Source organism: Equus caballus, unplaced genomic scaffold (genome assembly GCF_041296265.1).
Source record: "Equus caballus isolate H_3958 breed thoroughbred unplaced genomic scaffold, TB-T2T haplotype2-0000440, whole genome shotgun sequence".
NCBI lineage: Eukaryota > Metazoa > Chordata > Mammalia > Perissodactyla > Equidae > Equus > Equus caballus.
The window spans coordinates 459576-484408 of NW_027222395.1; the positions used below are offsets into that span (position 1 = coordinate 459576).

At 47.9% G+C, this 24833-nt stretch overlaps 1 protein-coding gene across 48 annotated transcripts in view; it reads right to left on the reverse strand.

The window, feature by feature from the left end:
* LOC106781149 (olfactory receptor 2AE1-like) overlaps positions 1–24833 on the reverse strand; it is a 139575-nt gene that overhangs the window by 58723 nt on the left and 56019 nt on the right. For 18 of the 48 annotated variants that reach the window (XM_070259564.1, XM_070259566.1, XM_070259569.1 and 15 more), the window contains 2 exons: positions 22913–24018; positions 2274–2349 (listed from right to left, as the gene is read on the reverse strand). In XM_070259564.1, coding sequence (XP_070115665.1) covers positions 2274–2349; positions 22913–23113 — 277 coding nt within the window. In that variant the 5' untranslated portion in view covers positions 23114–24018. The other 30 variants (XM_070259588.1, XM_070259587.1, XM_070259590.1 and 27 more) reach the window with 13 other exon arrangements.

The following is a 24833-nucleotide window of genomic DNA, read 5'->3' on the forward strand; positions in this document are numbered from 1 at the left end:
TCACCTCCTCTTATTTCATTCAGAGACCAGGTCAGGAAGTCTCAAGTTCAGGTCACCTGTTCCTAAGCTCCTGCAGCATTTGAGAGAACTCGTGAAAACAAGCCTCCGGCAGTCTTGACTGATGACAGCGATCCTGAGGCCAGCAAAGAGACGCAGGGTGGACAGCCTCCCTGCCGGCCACCAGCCGTCTCCACTCTGCACTGCTGGGGTCTGGGCCTGCATCCCTCCTGGCCACGCAACTCCCTGCATCGGGGTTTCCCCCACGTCTGCTCTTCCTCCTTCAGGCATTAGGACCTTCCCCAACCCCACAGGCCACAAGGAGTCCAACATGGCTCTAACCCATGTCACCTCCAGGGTGGCAACCCACCATCAACGTCTGGTTCATCCTGGAGAGAGACCATGGTATCGAGTGCTTCAGGGACAAGATGAATAATCAGGGCATGAAGATGATGAAGCTCTTGAGTGGGGCTCTCCACAGAGCAGGAGGCACCTTAGGGACAGTGGCATGGCCACAGAGAAGGGGCTGCCCACAAGGGCTGGCACCTCTGGCAGCTGTGCTCAGCCACTGGGCCAAACTGCACCCTATGCGCTGATCAGGGTCCCTGTGTGTGTGTGTGTTCATGTGTGTGTGTGTTCGGGTGTCTGTATAAGTCTTCACTGTCTGTCTCTTCACCATCACTGCGACTCGACCCTTCTTGGTCACTCTGCCATCCACCCAGATGATCCTTCTGACATCCTGGACCCTCAGGGCCCTGTCCACCCTCCTTCACTCAACCCCTGCCACCCACTACCCTGGCCTCACTCCACACATATAAACCTCTCCAGCATGACTGATAACCCATTTCAGGCCAACCCCTTCCAGTTGGCACCCAGTGGTGTCTTTGCAGCCCAGTCACTGTGGGCTCCCTCTCCTCACTCCTCCTCAGCCACTGGGTCTCCCCATCTGCAAACTTGGCTCCATGTTCACTCTCCTTCCCCTCCATCACGTCCTTTCTTCCTCTGCAGACACTGAGCTCCGGGACAGCCCCACGCTCCTGACCTGTAGCTCTGACCGACCCCTTCCACGGTCCTGGCCAGGTGAAATCCACCCTGGGAACCCAACTCTCTGCCTCCTCCGCATCTGCCCCCAGCCGGGAAAGGGGCAGAGGCTGGTGCAGTGAGGGCTGGTCCCACCTTCACATCACAACCACAGACTACAAGGGCCCTCAGTGCTGCCCACACCTCTCCCAGTGTCCCCAGAGGACCTCATTTCTCCCTGTTCTACATACATTTCACACATTCCTTCTCTCCTCACCATACACCCTGCCTCCCTGTGCAGGACAAATCTTCACCCCACACAAGACTCAGTGCCTGGATTGTGTGCACTATATGTGTACATGGCTTGGTGGGGCAGGATGTGGGTGTGACATACACATTGCCAGCTAGGAGGGGCCTGAGGTACAGCTTCTGAGACCCAGATTTCCCCAAGTAGAGGCCAAGCCCAGGAGGCTGGGAGAGACTGACATCCTAAGGGAGACAGAGTCCACACCAGGGGACTCTCCCTTCTCCAGGATGCACGTCTTGGGAAGGGGAATTCGTGCTCTAATGGTCCAGGCTGGGAAGACGGGGTTCCACTCAGGAGGGGCTAGGGGCTGATTCAGGGTGAGAGGGAGGAGAGTGGAGGCCCTTGGAGTCTGGGCACTGGCAGTCTGAGCCCCCTTCTCTTGATGCCCCCCCCCAGCAAGCCATCGAATGTGGGGATGTCCCTTAAGGACAGGCTGTGGCAGAGTGGACAGAGCACGCCTGAGCCCAGGGGGTTCCATCCTATCCCATCCACAGGGTGTGATTCTCTGCTCTCCAGGACACAGGGGGCTGCCTTTCATGTGGAGTCTTCAGATAAATGAACCACCTCAGGGTCCTCAGCCACGCAAGCAGCTCCTTGGCTCAGGCTACTTCTGTCCAAAATGGAAAAACGCACAATGAAGAATATAGAAACGACCTATAATCCCACCACCGATATCCAGCTCCCTTCACGCCCAGACCTGGTCCTTTGTGTTTGAATGGGGATCAAACCGGGAAATTTGTTTTTAAATTTTCGTGGCATTTCTATTGCCCTCCTGACTCTTCAATGTCCGAGCTGAAAGGACTAACCAATTAGAGATGACCTGGTTTAGTTCCCTTCCTGTGTTTACAGATGGGCAGGAACTGAGACAGGGAAGGATGGAGGGGCCCCAGGCCTTGGACCCTTCCTCCCGCACCTCAGCATCAGCTCTGCTCTGTCCCCTCAGGCTCACCTGGAGACTGTGTCTTGACTGGATCCCCCTCCTGCTCCTCCCTCTGCCACAGGACACCATCCACCAGCTCCCTCACCTAAAGAGATAAGAACAGCAAGAACAACTATAAAAGCCGTCATTCAAGGAGTTCTTGCCCTGTGCCAGCAAGGAGATAATTATCTCACTAAGTAAGAGGAACCAAAATTAACTCATTTTACAGATGAAGAAACCAAAGCCCACACGGTTAATCAATTGGCCAGGGTCTCTCTGACATAAGAAGAGGTTAAATCCAGGATATGAACCCACATCCATAATTCTGGAGTCTTGCACTAATAACTATGCCTTGGAACTAATCAGTAAAAAAGTCTATAATCATGTGATTGGATTTGCAATTTGGAGCATAGCATCCATACCAGAAAGTATGGAAATCGTACTTGCATAGCTCCATGAATTATCCAAGGGAACACACCCGGCAACCATACTCACAAGAAACAGAAGGTGACTAAGCCTCCAGTGGCCCCGATACACCGATCCCAGGTCACTGCCCTCACTCGCCCAAGGGGAACCAATATTCTAACTTATGAATTTGCTTTCCTTGTCTTGGAACTGTGTTTAAACAAAATCATGCAGAGTTTCTTCTTCTGTGTCTGACTTCTTTCATTATGCTTGTAAGATTCATAAATTTTCTTGAATGTGGCTGTGGTTGATTTTTATTTCTGTATACAATTCCATTTTAAAACATATAACCCATTTTATTTATCCATGCCACTGCTGATGAACATTGGGTTGTTTCCAATTTGAGGAGGTGGAAAAAACCAAAGTAGTATCTTTAAAAGTACACATTTTTGTAAGAAAGTGATTTATATATACTTTGTAAGTATGGTCATGCATCGCGTAATGACGGGGATACATTCTGAGAAATGTGTCGTAAGGCGATTTTGTCGTTGTGCAAACATCATAGAGTGCACTTACACAAACCTAGATGGAATAGCCCGCCGCACACCTCAGCTATACGGCACCAGCATCAGATACACGGTGGATCATTGACCGAAACGATGTTATATGGCACACGACTGTACTGAAAAATTTAGGGAAGAACATACGCTAAACTATTAGTAAGAGTTATCTTTGGGTGAGAGGACTTTTTTGTGCTGTCAGCATTTTCTCATTGTCTTCACTGAGTATGTATTGCTTAAATAATAACAATTTAAGTGAAATCCTACTGTGTCCCAGGTGCCCCAACAAGCGCAGGGCAGTTAGGAAGACTAAGACCCGACCAGGACCAAAATGCAGGACTTGATAGTGAGACTGGCATCCAGACCAACTCGTGTTAGGATCAGGGTGACCCGGGGCAAGTGACTTAACTTTCCCTACCTCAGTTTCCTCCTGTGTAAAATGGGGATAAGAACAGTCTCGCTCCTGTTATTATGGAAACATGTTTATGATTTATTGAGTAAAATAAAATTTAATGGGTGTAGAGTTTCACATCTAGAAGATGAAAAAGTTCTGGAGATCTATTTCACAACAATGTGAATATATTTTACTGAACTTCAAAATGCTTAAGACGGTACATTTTATAGCATGGTTTTTTTTTTAACACAATAGAAGAGAAACAAATTAAACTACTTTAAAAAAGCATCCTCTCTCTCATGGGGTGGTCACGAGGACTGTTTTTGGGGAGATAACGCATATAAAAGTTCCTGGCGGGCATGATGAGCATGCTTGTTATGCTCCTCTACTCCATGCCAGGTAACTCTGCAGCAGGAGTGCTGGTGTCAGAGCTTTGCAACGAGGCAGTAATGTTATCACTACAATTTTAGCCAAAGTTCTGTTCACGAAAACACTTTTCCAAAGGTAATTGTTAACCTCAGGGGGCAAAAAAAATTCTTCGCTAGGAACAAAAGGGTGGCCGTGATGTCACTGAATAAACCACTGTGTCTGCGAGCAGCCCCTCTCTGCACAGACACGGCACAACCGAGGCAGAGGGTCAGAAGCATCCCTAAGCAAGATGATGGAGAAGGGTTGCCTTCCATCCCTCACACTGCCTTCAAATAGCCTAGGTTGAAGGGATTTTTCTGATCCCCTTATTTTTAAAAAATACACAGCCCAGGGCAATTCTCATGCCTTGGCTGCCCCATGCAGAGAGGGGAGGCAGAGTCACTGGGTCTCAGAAGCTGCGGGCTCACAGCAGGGCTTGGAAAATCAGTATCTGTCTCTGAAGTGATCCGAAGTGCTGAGACCTTTACCCCAAACGGCAGTAGGCAGACATTAGCAACAGTCTTTCACAGCCTTCGAAGATGTGGGTTTCCTTCCCAAACAGCCTCGAAAGGCAGCAACGGGAGCTATCCTCTAAGATGCAGACATCTAGAATTCGGCTGCAGAAGTGCTTTCCAGAGAATCCCAGCTCTGTCTGCAGACAGGCACAAGAGACAGCTGGACTCTGGGTGACTGTGGATGGACCTACACCTGAGCATCTCCTCTCTCAGAGAAGAGCACAGCACTGTGGCTAACAGAACACCCTAAATGCTTATCTTCGAATCTAGGTCCCGTCACTAATGACCTGTGAACCTTTGGGTATCATTCTTCCCCACTCTGTGCCTCAGTTTCCACATAACATACAGCACCTCTTACTCAACAGGGCTTGCCCTGAGGATTAGCTCAGACAAAGGAGGGGCAGGGACGCATCGGGGTTTTCTTTTAGTCACATAAGCACTCAAAGGAAGTTAGCTACTCTTCCTAAGAATGCCTAACATGCAAAAGCACAATTACTGGAAAGTGAAAATCACAAAAATTAACTTCCTGCATAATCTACTGGTTTTTAAATTTTGCCTTTTCCTGAAATAAAAGAGAATTTTGAGGAAGTCTTCAGACTCATCAAATCAGTCACAAGAAATCTGGATGAGCACTCTCTTTCTGAAAACCAGCGTTCAAATACATGGGCCCAACAGAGACTGGAGGACCAGCAATAAGTGGTATTGTGTTACTCCTCCTCGTTCCTCCAGCTCCTTCACCTCCACCCGGCAAACCCTTAAAGGGAAAGGTCTGTGGTCTTCTTCTCAGGGGAATGAGGAAAGAGCCAGACTCCTCCTCCACAGCCAGGACAGGGGCGGGACCAGGGGGATCCTGTCAGGGAAGGCTGGAGCCATAGAAAGTTCAAGAACCATACCGGAAAGTGACCTGGACCTGACAACTGACCCTGGGGCTTCACAAGCCCAAGGTCCACGAGTTCCCAAGGCTTCCCTAGAGAGAGCACCTTCAAGAGACACCTTTAACACAATACACACGCACACACACAAACGCACACACAGAGGAAGACAACGTCATTGTGTGCTAATGAGAAACCCAAAAAGTACACGAAGTATTTTTAAATACAACCTATTTTTAAACAAAACATCAAGACACTAGATTTAATAAAGGAATTTTTTTCTCCCAAAATGTGGATTTCTATAAAAACTCTTACAAAAGCATAAAAGACTGAATCACACTTAAATCTATATCGTAGGCCTTACCACAAATGAAAGGAGGAAAATGACACAGAAGCAGGATGTTCTAGAAATTCCGGGCAATCTAGTTGTTGTATTAAGACTGATGAAACACCAAATCATTTCTCCCTCTCCACTTGAAGTGAATCTGGGCAGGAAGATGAACGTACGAAACCATTTCACTTGCTATTTGAGGAATTCTCTTGTAAAATGTACAATCCCTTTTCATTTTCCCAGGCAGCTGCTAGGGGTTGCTAAGGAAGTGATGGAAATAGAAAATATTCTAAGTAAATAATTAGTGATTTCTGAGGGGCAGGTTCTTTAGATATTTTTCTCAGAATTGAACAGCTCTTAGGCACAGAGACTAGACAAGTTTCCTTTCTTGCTTTCCCTCTCTCTCTCTCCCCTTTCTTTCCTTCCTTTCTTTCTGTGTTAAAGAAGAGATGCAGAGTCTCCAAGCAGTGAGCTGGCAGAGGGAGATCTGGAGCCATTCTACTTGTGCCCACCTCAGGAGAGCCACAGAAGAGGATCCGGGTCCCCCATCTCCACGCAAGCCAGCAGAACTCTCGGGATGTCTGTTTTATTCATTGGTACTTCGGTGAAAGATGACGTTTGAACAGTAGAGTCTCAAAACAGACATCTGTTGTTTTGGCACCAGCGTGCATTTCCCTTCTTTGATGACCGTCTGCTGGCTTTGCTTTGGGAAAATGCCCGCATTTCATCCTCTGTGCCCGCAGGGGAACTGCCTCCCACCTCTGCTCCAGGGAGGCAGTGCCTCAAACCCCACACCCCCTCTGGCACCAAGAACTGCTTGCTGGATGTGCACGTGACCCCTAAGGAAGCAATGAGCTACCCTGAGGCGTTAGCAGAGACTTCTGGGACAAAGATGGTACACTTTTCCTACTCCATTTGGGGCAAGAAAATTGGGCTGGCACCCGCTTATGACCACAAGGGGACAGGTTTTAAGAAAGCAGCCAACCACCTCAGAGGCAGCAGAATCCAGAAGTGGGAGATCCAGTGACACTGTTTAAGCCCTAATGAGGCCACCCCTTCCCAGGACTTCTCAGATACATAAGCCATTAAATTCTTTTTCTTTTTCTTTTCTTTGGTGAGGAAGATTGGCCTTGAGCTAACATCTGTTGCCAATCTCCCTCTTTTTACTGGAGGAAGACTGTCCCTGAGCTAACATCTATGGAATCTTCCTCTATTTTTTGTATGCAGACACGGCCACAGCGTGGCTTGATGACCAGTGTGTAGGTCCGCGCCTAGGATCCGAACCTACAAACCCCAGGCCACAGAAGTGGAGCACGCCAGCTTAACCACCACGCCACCAGGCCGACCCCTAAATTCTTTTTTGATTCATGCTTATTTCAGATTTCACCTGGAATTTCCGTGTGTTATAACCAGAAGAATCCTACCCAATAGATTTCTGCAGCTAAAGCTAAGTTTCAAAACACTGGGAAAGATTTTCTTTAAAAGTGCTCTAACATACCATGACTTGGGGCAATTTCTTCCTCCTGGAGGATGAGAGGTAAAGGGACTGAAAAGAGACACAAAGCCAAGAAAATCTAGGAGCATCAAGGCCAAGAGTTGAAGGTAAACCAAAACACTAGACTTTCAACCCAGCAATTCATAAGTGAATGAGAACCAGTCAGTACGGACAGAACAAACTCTCTGTTTCACGCTAAATAAGGAAATCAGCGGTTCTGGGTGAGGTCATGCGGTTTGTTGGTTGAACCTGTCATGCGATTCTCAGAATCTAAGTGGGTAGTTTACCTATTTAATATTGGGCATATATGTTATAATAATAATTTCTAATATTAAATGTCTTAACATATATTTATGGTAACGTGGTATGTTCATTGTCCATATTCAGACAGTAACAGGAATATTCTCTCTGTATCTGAACACAAATGAAAAACTAGCTAGAAAGTGGGTAGAGAACAAAAGATACTCAACTATACTTGAGTTTGCTTTAAACATTGCTTTTGGTGTTTGTTTATTATTTACTGAAAGTGAGCCTTTCCTAAAGCGTCTTATTTTCAGGGGCAAATGTGGAGGGTTAACCTAGCTTGGAAGGAGCAAGGAGCCACGCACATCCCACATCTCAGGAAAACGCCTCACTCCGGACTCAGCCTGTATCGCATCACCATCCCCTAGAGGCAGTCTACTTAAATAACAGGAACGGCTAAGAGTTACCTAAGCATCTTTTCAATTGACCACAGCAACATCGAGGTCATTTTGTGCCCCCAGATCAAAGCAAGATCTTCCGTCAAGAATGGGGGGATTAAGAACCAAGAAATTAAGACACCAGAACGTTGGGTTGGGGTAGTGTAACTGGGGAACGTAGGCAAATATTAATGGCAATATTGTGTTTACCAGCATTTTCCAATGAGTGGAGCTCTTTCTTAGCACCAAGAATGTACAAGGGGAGTCCAGACAGTACAAGAAAAAGCCATATTGAGGAGGGAGGGACAGCCCAGCAGAGGCTCGAATGAAGGAGGGATGCAAGCCAAGAAATTATCTAAGGAAAAAGCATTAAAGGCAGAGCGGGCAACAAGTGCAAAGGTCCTGAGGAAGGGCCATGTTTGGCTTCTCAGATACAGCAAGGAAGCTAATGCGGCTCAAGGAGAGGAGCACAGAGAAGATGACAAGTGAATGTGGCTGAAGAGGTTGGCAGGGTCAGATCCTGTAGGGCCTTGTAGATCATGGCCAGGACTTAGAAGTTTTCTCTAGGTTGACAACAAGCCATTGGAAAATTTAAATTAGGAGAGTGATGTGGCCTGCTTTATGTTCTAAAAGGATCACTTCCCCCAGCCACTGTGTGGAGAGCAGATTACAGAGGGCAAGAAAGTCAGCGGAACAAGAACAGAAGTCAGCTGCAGCAGCCTGGGCGAGGGATGAGGGGGTACCAAGGCAGGTGGTGCCAAATAAATAGATACACAGAGAAAGAGATATCTACTGATAGCTACCGACACACACATATACATAGACATGTATGGACATGCACGTCTATCTCCACCACAACAACACACTTATAGTATGATATAGTCTTTACAATGATTGAAGAAAATTATTTTTCACATAAAAAATCAATATAGGCAAATACATCTATATGGAAAAAGAAAAAATAAAGAAACTTGCAGGAATAATACTCACGACTGAAGTTTAGAAGATACCAAACTCTTGATATCAAAATACACACTATCAGAGCTTTGGGTAAATTTTATGTGTGCTCCTAAAATATCCTGTGACCTCCTAAAATAGTTCTGTGTTCCAACTGCAAAAAATAATTAAAAAAATACCTCGTCAATTTATTTCACCCTGCCAATTGGATTGACTTCGGATAGAAGAGAATAATGAAATACAGTATGACCACATCCTTGCGTGAGTTACTGTAGCAGACAGCTGACTGTCCCCAGACTCGTTCTCTCCTCCTTCCTGGGCACACAGACACTCAGTAAGTTCCCCAGAGTCCTCTGCAGCTGGAGGTGGCCATGCAACGAAGTCTCCCCAGCAGAAGGAGAGCGGAAGTTATGAGCGTCACTACTGCCTCACCTGCTGAAGAGGAATCCGCTCCCGGCCTTCTGCCCTCGCTGCTTCACGGTGGCTGCAATGCAGACAGGGTGCAGTCCCAGCTCCCATCACGCAGCAGAGAAAACTCTCTAAGGCAGGGGTTCTCGATCAGAGGGAGTTTTGGACCCCAGGGGACATTTGGTAACGTCTGGAGACATTTTTGGTTACTAAAACTGGGGGAGGGCCTAACTACTAGTGTCTGGCGGGGTAGAGGCCAGAGAGGCTGCTAAACATCTTACAATGCACAGGACAGCCCCCCGCAACAAAGACTTTCCTGGCCCCAAGTGTCACTGATGCCGAAGTGGAACCACCTTGCCGTTAGGCCATTTTTCTCAAACTTCGTGCATAATAATTACCCAAGTATTGTCTTAAAACATAAATTCTGCTTCAGAAAGTCTGGGATGGGATCTGAGATTCTGCTTTTCTAACAAGTTCCCTGGGGGGCTCTGGACGGCAGAGCAACCAGATGGGAAGAACAGAACGTGGGTCTCTGAACGGTCTCCTGGAGCACAGCTGCCCCCGCAAGACTGGCTGGAGTGCTCATGCACGGCTGCTGTTCAAACACACACGCCTGCACTCACTGTGGTCAGCTTGGGTCTCTCAGAGTGGCTGGTCGCCACGCAGCCCTGACTGCTACAAACTGTGAATATCAACTTTCGTTGCGTAGTAGAAAAATCATCGTCTGTCTTACGGAAGCCACTGTGTTGGGGTCTCTTTGTTTTCACCCTAACTCGTACAGTTACCATCTGCAAATATTGGATGGGTACATCTTTTTTGCTGTTTGGCGAGAGAACTAAACAGCCCCAGAGGGGGTATTTTCCAGAAAGGGAGACGAAGCAAAGGGAAGAAATGGAATGAGATGGAGACCGCTCGAGCTATCTGAGTAGAGCGTACTGCTGCTGTAACAAATGACCATTCACCGATGGCTTAACTGTTCTGGACGCCAGAACCCTGACACGGGTCTCCGCGGGCTAAAATCAAAGTGTCCACACGCTGCGTTCCTCTGGAGGCTCTAAGCAAGGATGGATTTCCTTCCCTGTTCCCTAGCTTCTAGAAGCTTCCTGAATTCCTTGGCTCATGACCCCTTCCTCTATCTTCGAAGCCAGCAACAGCAGGTTAAGCCCCTCTCATGCTGCCATCCCTCTGACTCTCGCTCCGTGCCTCCCTCTTCCACTTAAAAGGACCCCTGGGATCACACTGGGCCCATCCAGATAATCCAGGATTATCTCCCATCTCAAGGTTAGCTGTCTAGAAATCATAATTCCATGTGCAACCTTAATTCCCCTTTGCCACATAATCTAGCATATTCACAGTTTCCGGAAATTAGGACGTGGTTATTGGGGGGGGGGGCATTATTCTGCCTTCTATAGGTGAGAAAGTAGGTTAGTCAGGCAGCCAGAAGGTAAGAAGTTAATATGCCAACCTGGAAAAGAGACAGGGTGCAGAGAAAAATGAAATGATAGGTCATTTGAGAGTAAAATGGAAGAATCTCCTGGTCACTCCCAAAGTTCGGGAGCCGCAGCGCAATCCTAAGAAGCAAGTGTACCCCACCGCTCTGTACGTTTTCAGTACAAAAGAATGACGCATCAGTGGTCCTGAGCTGGGTGAAAGAGTGATGCAGACAGAGGTTCTCCAGAATTCCGGGATCTTTATGCAGTCTGCCCTAACGATGTTTGATATCCATAGTGTGTAATAGTTTCTGTAAATTAAACTTCTTAATCTAACTTTATGATAAGAATGCTCATCCTGTATTTCAGGTACTCCCTGGAGGGCAATATTCCAGAAAACCAGTTACCTGGGGGAATTCACGAAAACGTGCATGGATTAATAACAACTAACAGACGTAGACAAAGCAGATCCCAGCACAGCATCATCATTCTATCCTTGCAAAAGCACCATGGAATTATTAGAGGCTGGTACTCCCATTTGAGAGATAAGAAAACAAAAGCTCAAAGGCTGAACACTTATCTATGTGCACAAGGCAAGGTAGACACAGAACTCAGACTCAAAGCCTTAATTCTGATTTCAGGTTCAGCTTTTTCTTTCAAAACACAACATGGCTCCAAACAGTCCAACTGCCCTGTGACAGAGGCGCTCAGGCAGTTAGGCTCAAATACTTCCTCAGCTCCAGCGACACCCAACCCTCCAGCCCCCTGCAGAAGGCTCAGCCAGGAGGCACCAGGAAGGGTGCCCCTGTACCTACAGTGAGTGACATATCAAACACGGGCCTCAGCGTAATGTTTTGATTGTTAAATGCCAACTATGTAATTTCGATAACGCATTTAGAGAAACATAATCCACTCTTAGAGCATAACGGTCTATCGGGAGTAATTGAACTCTTCTAAAACTTCGGCAGCATCAGCAACAAAGGCCAGGAACCAAAAGCCACGTGTTACAGTGAAGACACCTGGCTTGTGCCAGCCTGCTGTGTGACGCTGGGACTCCTGCCCGCCCTTCCAGGTCACATTCACTTTCTGTGTAACACTGGGATAAGAAAGTCTCGACTTCACGAGGCTGCAGTGAGGAATAAAGGAGGTGATGTCCTGTGCGGTAGGCAGCTTGTGGGAGACTGCTGAGCCCACATGGTTTGTTTGAGTGGGTTTCTCTTTCTTGTACCCAAAATAGTCTTGCAAAAATAGGACGTGAAAGAGCTGACAACAATTCTTAGCCAGAGTTCCCAAGAAACGTTAGTGTCATTTCTTTTCAGAAGCCTGGAGTTTTGCAAGAAAAGTTAGCACACAACAGGCCCTCCTTCCATTCAATAATTCATTGATTCAGAATTAGTGATTAATAAACTACCATGACTGAGTGCCTGCTGGGTGCTAAGCACTGTTCTGGGCGCCGGCAAGGAACGAGATGGACAAGACCCCCACTCTCATGTAATCTGCCTTCTGGTGAGGAAGAAGTAACTAAGTAGCATGATTTTGGAAAGCAGTAAATGCTCTGAAGAAAATAAAACAGCGTCACAAGCTCAGACGTGGAAAAGGGTCTTTAAATTAGGTAACTGGGAGAGGTATTTTCCAGGAGCTGAAATTTGAGCCGACACCTGAAGGACAGATAAGGAGCCTAGGGTAGTTTAAGGATCTGGGACCGAGTATTTCAGGAGAAGGGAACAGTGGGAATGAGCCTGGTCCCAGAATGGAAGCCAGTGCCACAGTTTGCTGCTGGGTCCAGACCGCCTCAATTAGCCCATCTGGTAGGCAAGCAGTCCATCTGCATGCGGAAAATCACAAGCTCCTAGCAGGGAACGCCAGCAGTGATTATTCACTCCCGTGATGCTGGAAGACACCACCTCCAGTGGGAAAGAGATTTGAAACAAATAAAAGGAAATGCTGCATGTTTGTGACCAAACACCTGGGTCTGAATCTCAACTCCACATTTCGAGCAAGTTACTTGACCTCTCTGTGCCTCAGCTCCCTCGCCTGTAAAATCACAGCGCCTATCTCGCCAGGTCCTCTGAAGACTGAATGACTCCACTGCTTGGAGCAGAGCCTGGTGCACACACAGGAATACAATGTGTGTCTATCACCATGCTGTCACCACCACCACCACCATTATTCTTTCCCATCCACACCGTCATCTCCCTGTCCCATTGAGAATAACCATCACTTGTCCCTGACTGGACTTTTGCTTTGCAGCAACAGGAGTGCATGTAAATTTACTGATTTACACCAATTCAACTATTAATCCACATCTTGGCACAGTCCTACCACCCCTGAATTTGGGATAGAAAACAATCAGCACCCACCGCACTGTTTATGAATCTAAACAGTAACAGCTGTCTTACCATCTTCTCCGTAATGTGGAAAGTAAGGGAATTCTATAAATGAAGTACAACATTTTCGCCACGTTCATATAACCAATACTTTCAGACCACTCTCAAACACACCCTCAACTTAGCAGCAAAGAACTCTAATCAAAGGAGGAGGGAGGGGGGAGGGAGGAGGGAAGAGCCAGGGACAAGATGAGAGGGACGGAGGGAGGGAGGGGGGAGGGAGAAGGGAAGAGCCAGGGACAGGATGAGAGGGAGGGAGGGAGGGAGGGAGGAGGAAAGAGCCAGGGACAAGATGAGAGGGAGGGAGGGAGGAGGGAAGAGCCAGGGAGAGGATGAGAGGGAGGGAGGGAGGGAGGGAGGGAGGGGGGAGGGAGAAGGGAAGAGCCAGGGACAAGATGGGAGGGAGGGAGGGAGGAGGGAGGGAGAAGGGAAGAGCCAGGGACAAGATGAGAGGGAGGGAGGGAGGGGGGAGGGGGGAGGGAGAAGGGAAGAGCCAGGGACAAGATGAGAGGGAGGGAGGGAGGGGGGAGGGGGGAGGGAAGAGCCAGGGACAGGATGGGAGGGAGGGAGGGAGGGAGGGGGGAGGGAAGAGCCAGGGACAAGTTGAGAGGGAGGGAGGGGGGAGGGAAGAGCCAGGGACAAGATGAGAGGGAGGGAGGGGGGAGGGAAGAGCCAGGGACAAGATGAGAGGGAGGGAGGGAGGGAGGGAGGGGGGAGGGAGGAGGGAAGAGCCAGGGACAGGATGAGAGGGAGGGAGGGAGGGAGGGAGGGGGGAGGGAGAAGGGAAGAGCCAGGGACAAGATGAGAGGGAGGGAGGGAGGAGGGGGGAGGGATGGAAAAAAGACATGCTAGCCAAGAGAAAGAGGTCACTTTCCATTTACTCCTCTTTCTTTGATGCCCCTCCATAAAGTACTAAAATTTGGTTCTTACAAGTCCCTTGCAACTTTTGCTAAATATATTTCAAGTTATTCTGTTTGGTTGGCTGGTTCTATAAATAGAATATTTTCTCTCATTATATTTCCAAAATGGTTCGGGTAGGCATATAGGAAAACTACAGATTTTGCATAGTAATTTCCTCATCAATGCCCTTAATGAACCCTATTATTGTTTCTAATAGATTCATGGGGGGATTGGTTATCTTAGATTTTCCAAAAGAAATGAAATTACTGGCAAATGCTGATAATTCTACCTCCCCCTTTCTTATTCTTTTTTGTATCTAACTGCATCATCTATTAATTACTGAGCAATGGTAAATAATAGTGATGATAATGGGCATTCTAGTCTTGCTCTGGATTTAATGGGAATGTTTCTAGTATTACACCATTAAAGATGATGCTGGCTTTGGGGAAGATCCCATTTTATTAGGAGGTGTTCTAAAAATTAGAGATAGATGCTAATTTAATCACATGCCTTTTAGCATCCATCAAATAAATCATAGAATTTTTCTCATTTACCCGTACTAAGAATAAGCCAAATTATTAGATTTCCTAAGATTGAACCATCCTTCCATTCCTGGAATAAACCCCACTGTGTCAGGACTTTTATTACTTTGTGAGGTAACCATTCACTTGTCCGTTTCTCCACTCTGCAGGCTCTTTCAGGTCACCGGCCATGACTGATTCATGTCTGCCCCAGCACAAAGTTGACAGTCAATACATGGTTAATGAATAAATAAATGAATGAATAACTAAAATAACAAGTGCATGGAACCTCCCAATATTAACCCTTTGTCCCTCTTTCTGGGTTAAAATACTCAGAGAGATCATACACCTGTCCCAAGTAGATCTTTATAGGTTTAATAAACATGTGGCTAGACTGGTCCCCACTTCTAGCAACAGAACCCTTGAACACCTCATCTTCATGGGGAAACTATTCCCTATGGTCTCAGTGGGACTAGCCCTGGTTGCTTACTCCCCCCACCACTCCAGGCCAAAGGGGTGGCTACATCAGCCAGGCCCGATGAGGGTACTACACAACGACAGCTTTAGGAATGAGCACATGACCCAACCTGGACCACAGGCATCTCCAGGAATTTCTTGCAGAAGCTCTTAAGAAAAGTTTTTTCCAAATCACTTATCTACCCTAAGTTTCATGTAGCCTCATTATTAGTTATCTCAGTGATCAGACATCACAAATGTGAACTTACATTTATAAGTAAAGTACTTTGTTCAGTGTGCCCAGACATCTTTAGATCAGCAAAACTGTACTCATGAAAATATGGGTCTACGCTTCTCCTTTGGAGGCAATCCATCACGGAATCTTCTTGGCCTTCGGGAACTCAGCTTTGCTTGAATGTGTGCTCATTTCATATGGGCCTTTGTGGTGGAGCCGTCTGTGTTTTAATGGAGAAGTTATTTTCTTCTCTATGGTTTACTACTGCTTTTGGTTGAGGGTATTTTTACGTGAATAGAGCTAGCTGAAAATTTTCAAGAGACCAAGAAAAGAGACTATAAAATTTAGAAAATTTTATATTTCTGGAATTTGCAATAGCATTTACAATTCAACACAATGCAGAGGAAAACAATACACTAGAGACTTCCGTAATGGGGTTTAACAATTCTGTAATTTGGGGGAAAGCATAAACCTCTCAATTTAAAAAAAATGTATTACTTCCAAAAGAATTAAATAAACATATAATGTTTGTCTCGGGTTGCTGCTTACCATCTTGCCTAAAATGTAGTGAGATAATCTATCTGAGAATGAGGCAAGGTAGAGACAAACCCGGCAAAGAATGGAAAGAGACAGAGACCTTGTCAAATCACTCAAGCCCCTGGATTCAGCTTTTCCTGAAGCCACTTACCCCACAGACTTCCTAATTACATAAGCCAATAAAGCATCTTTTTTTTGTTTATAATAATTTAAGCTCAATTTCTATCATTCACAACCAAAAAAGTATTGCCTAATTGATGTGCTGCTTTGTTTCCCTGTAAATATGCTTTACACATTCTTAAATAAAGATTGAAAAAAAAAAAAGTAAAGGTAGGCAACCCTAACTAGTGAGTGTTAAGAAAAAAAAAAAATCAACCGCTTGCTTTTAATGAATGGCAAGATGGGCTGAAAAGCTCCCTTAGTGAATTATAATTTCAGACTGAAATTCCCAAGACAGTTACAGAGGAGCTTGTCAAACCGCAGAGACCAATGGAATGAAGAGATTACTTGAAAGATCGTTGGTTCAATCAGTTTCAGAAATAGCATCCATTATGCAAACCCACAACCTTTAAAACTTTCTAACGTACAACCCTGGCAATCTCTCATTCACCTAAAGTCTCAAGGCCCCTCTCCTGACTCAATTTAAAACTAAAAATGCCTGGTATGATTTACAAAAGTTAAAATAATTAAGTCATGTTATGATGGCTGGAGAACTCCAGGGAAAGTGGCCAAATAGCAACGTAGGGAGTTTGGCGGGGTCTGCCAGAACAGTCCTGCCTTCTCCAGTGCCTTCAGCTCTGCAGAAAAATGGAAGGCAAAGCATTCCCTCAGCATTCTAAATGCCTCAGTCTCTCTCCACTGCAAGCGGCCTCCTTCCTACAGTGGGCTCAAGAAAATATGAGAAGGAAAGCCCCGAGAGCCTGCCCCCTTCCATCCCCCGTCCCCTTAGTGGAGAAGGCTGGCTGCAGGTACCCCAGGAAATCAGACTCTTCTCCTCCTTCGGCTCATGTCACAGTAGACCCAATTCTGGAATCGGTTTGGATTATTCTCTGGAGAGCTACTTAAGATCTGCTTCAGGGTTTGAGATCCCTCATTCAGACATAATCTTGAAATGAAAGATGATTTGCTAATGAAAAATGCATTACAGCTTTCTCTGTAGGGCCTTCTGTACTGATAGGCAAGATAAAAGGAAGGAATTGAAGGAAAATGAAGGAGAAATGCAAAGGAAAAGGAAAATTAGGAAAGAGAGAGAGGAGAGAAGGAGAAGAAGAAATTTATCATGTCATACACTCTGCGTGGGGGCACTTTTAAAGGGCCACTTCATTTCACCCTCACATAATCACTTACAAGTAAGTAACATTGAGCCCATTCTGCAGACAAAAAAATGGAGGCTTGGTGATATTAAGTAACTTGTCTAAGGTCACACAAGGAGGATGCAGTGGATTCTGACTCAGAGATACAAAAACTGGCTCCAAATAATGTTGCTCCTACAGTGCTCTCCTGCTTCCTCTGAAGGGTCTAACACAGACGTCTGCTCCAGAACCAAAGCATTTTAGTGGGCGAATGGGCCCTACGGAGACAATATAACCTCATCAGAAAAGAAACAGGGATTTAAAAAAAAAAGATGAAAAGAAAAGGAGAGAAAGAAACAATTTAATATAAGTAACCCAACGCCCAACAGAACTAGGATGGGGCAAGGCAAAGCCAGAACTCAGTTTTTCTAACTCTCAGGTCTTACTCAATCCACCTGACCAGACCCTATTACATAAGTACAGTTTATCAATATGGATCAAATAGGGGACTGCCTCGTTAATGAGTGAAAAGCTGAAAATTTTCTCAACTTCTGGAAAATGTTCATTGGGAACAAATGGGAAATTTATTGGGGAATTGTCTTTTTCTGCCTCGATGTTCCTCTTTCTACCCAGCTCCTTTTGCTGTTGTTGCAATGTATCTGGGAGGTATTTGCCCCATGCTCTTGCAACATCTGCAAAGGGGGAAAACTGTAACCTAAAACAGCACACAGAAGCCACAATTCTGACAACCACAAAGGGTACGGGTGTGCCAGTTACTTTCCAAAATGAGTTTAAGCCAGAGCCACAGACTGGTAGCCGGCTGGCTGTACCGAGCCCACAGGTGGGTTTTGTTTGTCTGCAGTGCTAGCCCACACTGCGCTCGGAAGAAATTTCCGTCTGTTGCCAACATTAAACACCAGATAATTTCACATCAAAAACTGGATTTCCAGTTTCTCTTACCAACTGGAAGATCTGATAACCCTGATGCCACATTTGCACGTGGAAAAGAGTAGCTGTCCCTTTAGACAGAGCTTGTGCATCCCAGTTTCTCCCCACCTGGTCTGTTTCACTCATTTATACAATCGCTGTGGGCCCAGAAGGCATGTGAGTTGGTGACCCTTGGTTTAAGAGGTTAAGCAGATGTAGACTGCAAAGCCAATCATTATTAGACTTTTCCTAAAAACACCCCCAATAACAGACTCTTCTCTCAGTATTAAGACAGCTGTGACAGAAGGTAAGGCATATGAGACCAAAAGGATTTGAGAAATGGAAAAACCCAGTAGTTGAGTCCATTTGGATTTTTGGTCTAGGATACTCACTTTTTGCTTAGAAAATACATTCACTTTTATTATTTCATTTGTTCCTCTCAACAATCCTGCAAGGCAGGCATTATTCTCAGATAAACAAACTGAAAATGAGTGATGTTAAATCAGTTATCCAACCAAGATCATCTAACTAGTAAGTTGCAACCCAATTTTGTCCAGCTACAAACGCCTTGCTTTTGAAATAATGAAAGAACACTCTGTAAGGCCATAAGGCCTGTTTCCACCTCAGGGCCTTTGTGCCTGCTGTTCCCTCTATTGGAAACCTCTCCACCTACATATCCACATGGAAGATTCTTACTCTTTCACTTCATTTACATCCCCTCCCCAGAGAGGTTTCCCCTAACCATTTGACTTAAAATAATATCTGTGCATGCACACACACACACCCCAATTACTCTCTAAACTCCTGCTTCTCAAAGTGAGGTTCAGGGATCAGCAGCATCAGCATCAACTGGGAAGTTAGAAATGCAGAGTCTGAGGCCCCTCCCCAGACCTGCTGAATCAGAATCTGCATGTTAACAACACCCCAGGTGATCCATGTGCATTTCAAGTTTAAAAAGCACTGCTCTACAGGAGCCCTGCCCACTGGAAATGCAATGGGAGTCACAAGTGTCATTTTAAGTTTTCTACAGCCACATTAAAAAGGTTAAAAGAACGACTCGTTTGTTTGCTGTCTCCCCTACCACCCTACTAAAAGATGCCATTTCCACAAGAACAGGTCCTCCCTCTGTCTTGTTCTCCACTTTATCCCCAGTACCTAAAACAGTACTGGGCACATGGTAAACGTTATTAAGTGTTTGTTGAATGAAAGAAGGAAAAGACATTCCAGTACTTTCTGAGTGGTAGCGTGGCACAGGGAAAGAAACCAGCACTCTGAAATTGGACAGATGTGGTCAACTCAACCACTGACCAGCTGAGCAACCTTCAGCCAGTGGTTCACCCTCCGGGAGCCACCTGGAGTGTAAACCAGGAATATTGCTGTTTAACTCACAGCCTCATCATGACACCCCGATGTGATAACATGTCTGTGAAGCACCAACCACCACAATCACAGGCATTCAATCAATGCCAGCGCCTTTCCATTGTCCTCTTTCATTCTCTCCAAATACCACATGCGAATAATGGTGCTGACCACTTTCCTCTGTGTGGCATGAGCATGACTGAAGCTGTTTTCCTGAGTTATTTTCCCCCAGCCAATGGGACCTGCCTATTAACTGCTACCACTGCAGACAACTGGAAACCGTGGAGGGTCCCTTCTCAGCACCCTGGAGCTGAGTGGCTCCCAGAGCAAAGTGGTCACGGTTACTGTTCAGTCTGTAAACCACGAGGGAGGCCACAGCTCAAGTCGTCTCTCTCACTTTGATGAGTTCTGCCGTGGCAGCCAGTTGGCCTGCCACAAGGTCCCATCCCTTAGGAGAGTTCAAGGCCTCTGCCCAGCCAGAGTGTATCGGCTCATACTGAAAGGTGTGTTCTGGCTTTACCCTTTTATTTGGGGGGTGGACAGAGGAAGGAGTGGAGGGTTTAATCTACTCCCACTTATTAATCACTGGCCTCTGTCCATCCACCAAGTGAGGCTTGCTTCTCCATAGCTTTAACACACACATCCTAATCCATCAGTCCATACTGCCCTGAAAATCCAATGCACATGTCCTCATCTCAGATGTGTCTTTGACTCACGTTAGATCAACAGCACAGAAGAAAGCAAAACCCAGATTTAGATACAGCCTGAGGGACACCAGAAATAAAACTGCTAGGGCTGCCTAGTTGGATATGAGGAAACCCCAAGCCAGCTGTGCCGAGAGCAGCCCCAATTTCTTCTCGCTCTCCCTCTTGCTGAAAACACAACCAGAACAGAAACACTAGCAGAATTAGTAGGCTATTGGGAAACACACTGAAAAGAAAAACAAAAACAAAATAAATATATGGGGGAAATCAAAGCCTTTAATTAACCTGTGGATCTCTAACCAGTTAAACAGTAGAGTAAGATTTCAGGCAGAATACGTGGTATAACCATTTAAGTAGCGATGCCACCACTGAAAAGACGCAGTTGCATCAGGGAACCAAGAGGAAGGGTTTCTGTTACTGGTTTGAATCAATGCCACTGTTTCCTTTCCTACAATAGAGTGAGGTTGTCATCCCCTCTTCCTACATGGGAGAGAGAGGAGCCTGAAGAGGTGCAGCAAGGAAAAATCCCACAAATGTCCTCAAAGCACTGCTGTCCCTCATAAGGCTGGAGAGCGGTCCAAGGCCAGTGCCAGCCCACTCGGCTCCTGCAGGTCCAAGGGGTTTCTGGGAGTCTTCTCAACAGCCAGGTTTGGGTGGCTAATGATTACCTCTATGTTAGACAGATTCTCCTCCCGCACTTCCAATCGGCACCACTGAACATAAGGGTCTCCCACAGGCAAGTCACTGGCATAGCAGATCGAGGACACAGAGACACCGCATGGTCCTCTGAAGTGAGGATCAAGAGGATCCAGTTCTGTCCACACCTCTCCAGTGGAACAGTTCTACAGGTGGCTACCAAATACTGACACCCAATACCACAAGGCCCAAATACCACAAGTGATGGCTGAGAGTACCACCGAGCTGGAATGACATCTTCAGTAGCCATGTCACGACAGCGAGGCCAGTTCATACCTTCCTTTCCAAGCCACAGTGTAAAAACAACATGAGAAAATCTGGCATCTTCTATCCTTTCATTCAGAAAATTCTCCAGACCCTACGATGGGACTTCCTGACAAGCACTCCACCACACACACGTCATCAACGTTATTTTAAGTCACCTGAGTCAAACACCCCATCTCTATTTCCAGCTGCCACAAAGCAACACAACACATGTTGGAAAGGTCTGATCCTCAGGCCTTCCTCTCCCCCAAAGGGCATCTGACACTTCTCACAAGATACACAGCTTTAAAATTAGAACTGGAAAAGACCACAGTGACCCTCATAGGGCTGAAGCTGCCCCACAGCAGAAATCAGAACATTCCTACAACCAACAATTAAACAACCGAAACCTTCCCAAACATCCCCTTCTTTCTCTGGTTTGCTGTTGCTGCATTAATCATCCTGACACCTTTTTAATTATAATCGCAAACTCGAAGCCATGACTTGCAATGTTATAAAACTGATTTTCCAGTTCAAGCAGGCATTGACTGGTTTCTGTTTTGATAGGAAGCGGCTGTTTGAAGCCTCCTAAAATGTTGCAATTAGTTCTCTCGGTTGAAACAGACAAGACATTAACAGACACATTTGCTGTTTCCATTTAACCTGCTGGAATGTTTATGCCTAAGTGTACTTTTCTCAAGCTTTGAAAGCATAAGGGGTATTTTCTAAAGCGGAAGAAATCAATCAATACATATTATATATTCATATATAATAGATATTATATAATACATACCTATAGTAATATATATTATTATATAATACACATTTGCTATATATTTCTGAAGTTAGGTTATTTCTAAAACTTTCACAGGCTGTAATTTAAACTTAGAAAGCACATCTCTTCAACAGCAAGGCAACTTGTCAGGAAACAATCCTTATTTTACCTATTGGCCTTGTGAAGATGATAATACCACTTTAGCTGACAAAGCCTGTGTTTGTCTGACAATTCCAATTAATTACTGAGACGCAACAGAGATGGGACCAGCCATCCAGATGTTTTTCAGAAAGAGATAAAAGGGGGGGGGGAGCAAAGGAGGTTTGCCTTTTGGGAATCTGCTCCAGTGTTTTTTAAATGTAATGGCGGGCAAGAAAGCCGGATTACTAATTTATTTTACCTGCACTTAACCTTCTGCTCTCCTCTCCTTTCCCTCACCGCTGGGAGACGGTGGAAGACAAGGGAGATGAACACCTCACAAGACAGAAGCTCTAATCTGTTGCCAAGGAGGAGACGGTTAGAAAGGGCAGGGGTGCAGGATGTAAAAACTCTTAGGGCACCGACTGTCCTGCAGACCTCGATGCTCCTGATGCCAAAGCAACCCAGGGTTGCTGGAGATGGGGAACATCCTCAGTCTTTTCTAGCAAGCCAAAACTCGCCAGCATCATCTTTTTAACTGTTCCCTGTTCATTTTGCTCTAACCTGAAAATACTAAAGTCGGATTCCAGACACGCAAATACGTTTGAGGGCGATTTTGAGAGATTCCAGGAGATCTCAAAGCCCTTCAGTCAATCTAGCTATCCTGCTTCATGCCTTAGCGTCCCCAACGCAGCAGCGCTGAGCCCCACAAGAGACTGGCCTGGGAAACACCCCGTGGGCACCTGGGCTGGGGATTTCCAGGCGTGGAGCTAGGCAGCTTCAGAAAGCACCTCCCTGGGTGAGGAGCCTGAGGCAGGCAGGGCAGTGTGACACCAGCTCCCCTAGCCCTGAAATACAGTGATCCCTGGCCAGCCTCCAGTCCTCTCCGCGCTCCCCCGAGCAGCCCCGCCAGGGTCCGCACAGCCCTCGTGGGGCGAAGGGCTCTCGGGGAGGTGCCTGGATGTCGAAGGGCGTGAGAAGCCGCAGCTTTCCCTCTGGGTCTTCCCCACCCATCTATCGCCTGCGCCGAGCCCAGGGTCCTACCTGTACCACTCCAGCCCCTTTTCGTAGTTCCTGTCGAAGAAGCGTGGCTCTACGCCCACGGCCCGCACGTCCGGGTGGACTGGATCGCCTCCAGCAGCTCGCGGGTGCCTCCTTTTTTGACCCCGATGATGAGCGCCTGTGGCAGCTTCTTCTCCCCATAGTTGGGGGTGCTGAGGTCGCCGCCCCTCTCGCTGCTCCCATTCACCGCTCTCCGGCCTGCGAGCTCCTCGTGGGTGGTGCTGGACTTCTGCGCTTCCCTCTCCAGCAGCGCGCTCTGCGCCGTGATCATCTCGCCAGGGGCCACAGGGGTCCGGAGCCAGGGGTCCCTAGCGAACCCGCTGCCGCTCGCCAGACCCCAGCCGTCGGCCCCGGGGGCAGGGGGCTGCTTGGAGGGCTCCGGAGGCTCCTCGCGGCTCGCGTTGTCCGGCGGCAGCGCGGAGGGCTGTGAGGGGGTGCCGAGGCGCATGGGGGGCGGCAGTAGAGAGGGTGGCGGCGGGCTTGGCAGGGGCTCGGCGGCAGTGCCGGCGGCTCCTGCAGCACCACGGGGAACTGCAGGGTGCCCGAGCCGCCCAGGAGGCTGTAGCACAGGTAGGTGACAGACAGGGACAAGGCGCAGAGAAAAAGCAGCTTGCGCGCCAGGCAGCGGCGGCGCGGCGAGAAGTGGAGGCAGAGGCGGAGGAGGTGCGGGCCACGGGGTCATCGCGGCTCCGGGCTCGCTGCGGCAGCGGCGGCGGCAGCCCCCGACGCAGCCCGGACATGGTTTCAGCCGCCGCCAGCGCCCCCGCCCGCCCCCCCCCTCCCCCAGCCGCCCAGGCTGCATGAAGTGACGCCACTGCACCCCAGCCCTGGCCGCTGTCGCGCTGCGCCGGGGAAGAGCCCGGCTGCATGATCCCCCTCCCCACTCTTCCCACGGAGTCCGGGTGGCCCCCCACCACCCCCCTCAGCCTCCGGCAAGGGGACCAAGGGGGGCGCGTGGACCCGCCGGCTGCACCTGCTCCGTCTGCAGCGCCCCCGCTTCCCCGGCTCCGACGCGGCTCCTGCTTCAGTCTCTGCCGCCGCCGCCGCGCCCTGTTGCAGCCCCGAGTTCCCTCCCCGCTGCTAACTTTCTGCGGGAAGAGAAAGGCGTGGATGGGAGGCGGAGGGGCCCGGGCGCGCGGTCCGCGCCGCCAAGGGAAGAGGGAGTGCGCCTCGAGCGCGCCTGCAGAGGGGGACGTAGAACAGAGGCGGCGTGCACTAGGCCTGGGGCACCCGGCAAAGCGGAGATCGTGCCCCCCTCCCCCGCCCCGCACCACATTCATGCTGGAGAGGTTCCCCTCCCCTGGGAGCCTGGGACGCCAGTTTCTCCTTCCCTCTCCTGATACTTTCAGAGACTTAGAGCCCGACGCCTGCCGCCAGTGCCGCCCAACAGGTAGCTGGCGGCCACAAGGCGGTGAGCTCTCGCTTCCCCTTTTCTCATGGGACTCCAGGCAAACTCGGTCCATCCATGACCCGCCCTTCTCCCTTCCTGGACATCCTCCTGCCTTTGACCCAGGAGGAATTTCTTGTCCATACCAGGATTCCCATGCCAACTTCCATCTTTCCAGCCTCCCCATCTTAACTTGAAGCTCCTGATTGGTGGAGCTTTGACACAAACCCACAAATTTCCTTGCCCTAGAGCTTCTGCCTCTGTCCCGCCACCGGTTGGTTGACTGTGCTTTCTGCTCCAAAAGGAGAGGCTGTCTCCTCCTGGACACCCTGAACCACAGATGCACATGCGCCCTGGATTTCCCTGGACCAAAATAGACTGAGACTATCATCGCTCTAAACACCTTATAAGCAGAGAGAAGTTGTGTTGCTGTGTCTGTGCATCGCTTCATTGAATTACAAAGTATCTTCTTTGCAGAGAGATTTCTGTCCCTCACGTCCCTCTCCTGGGGTGAAT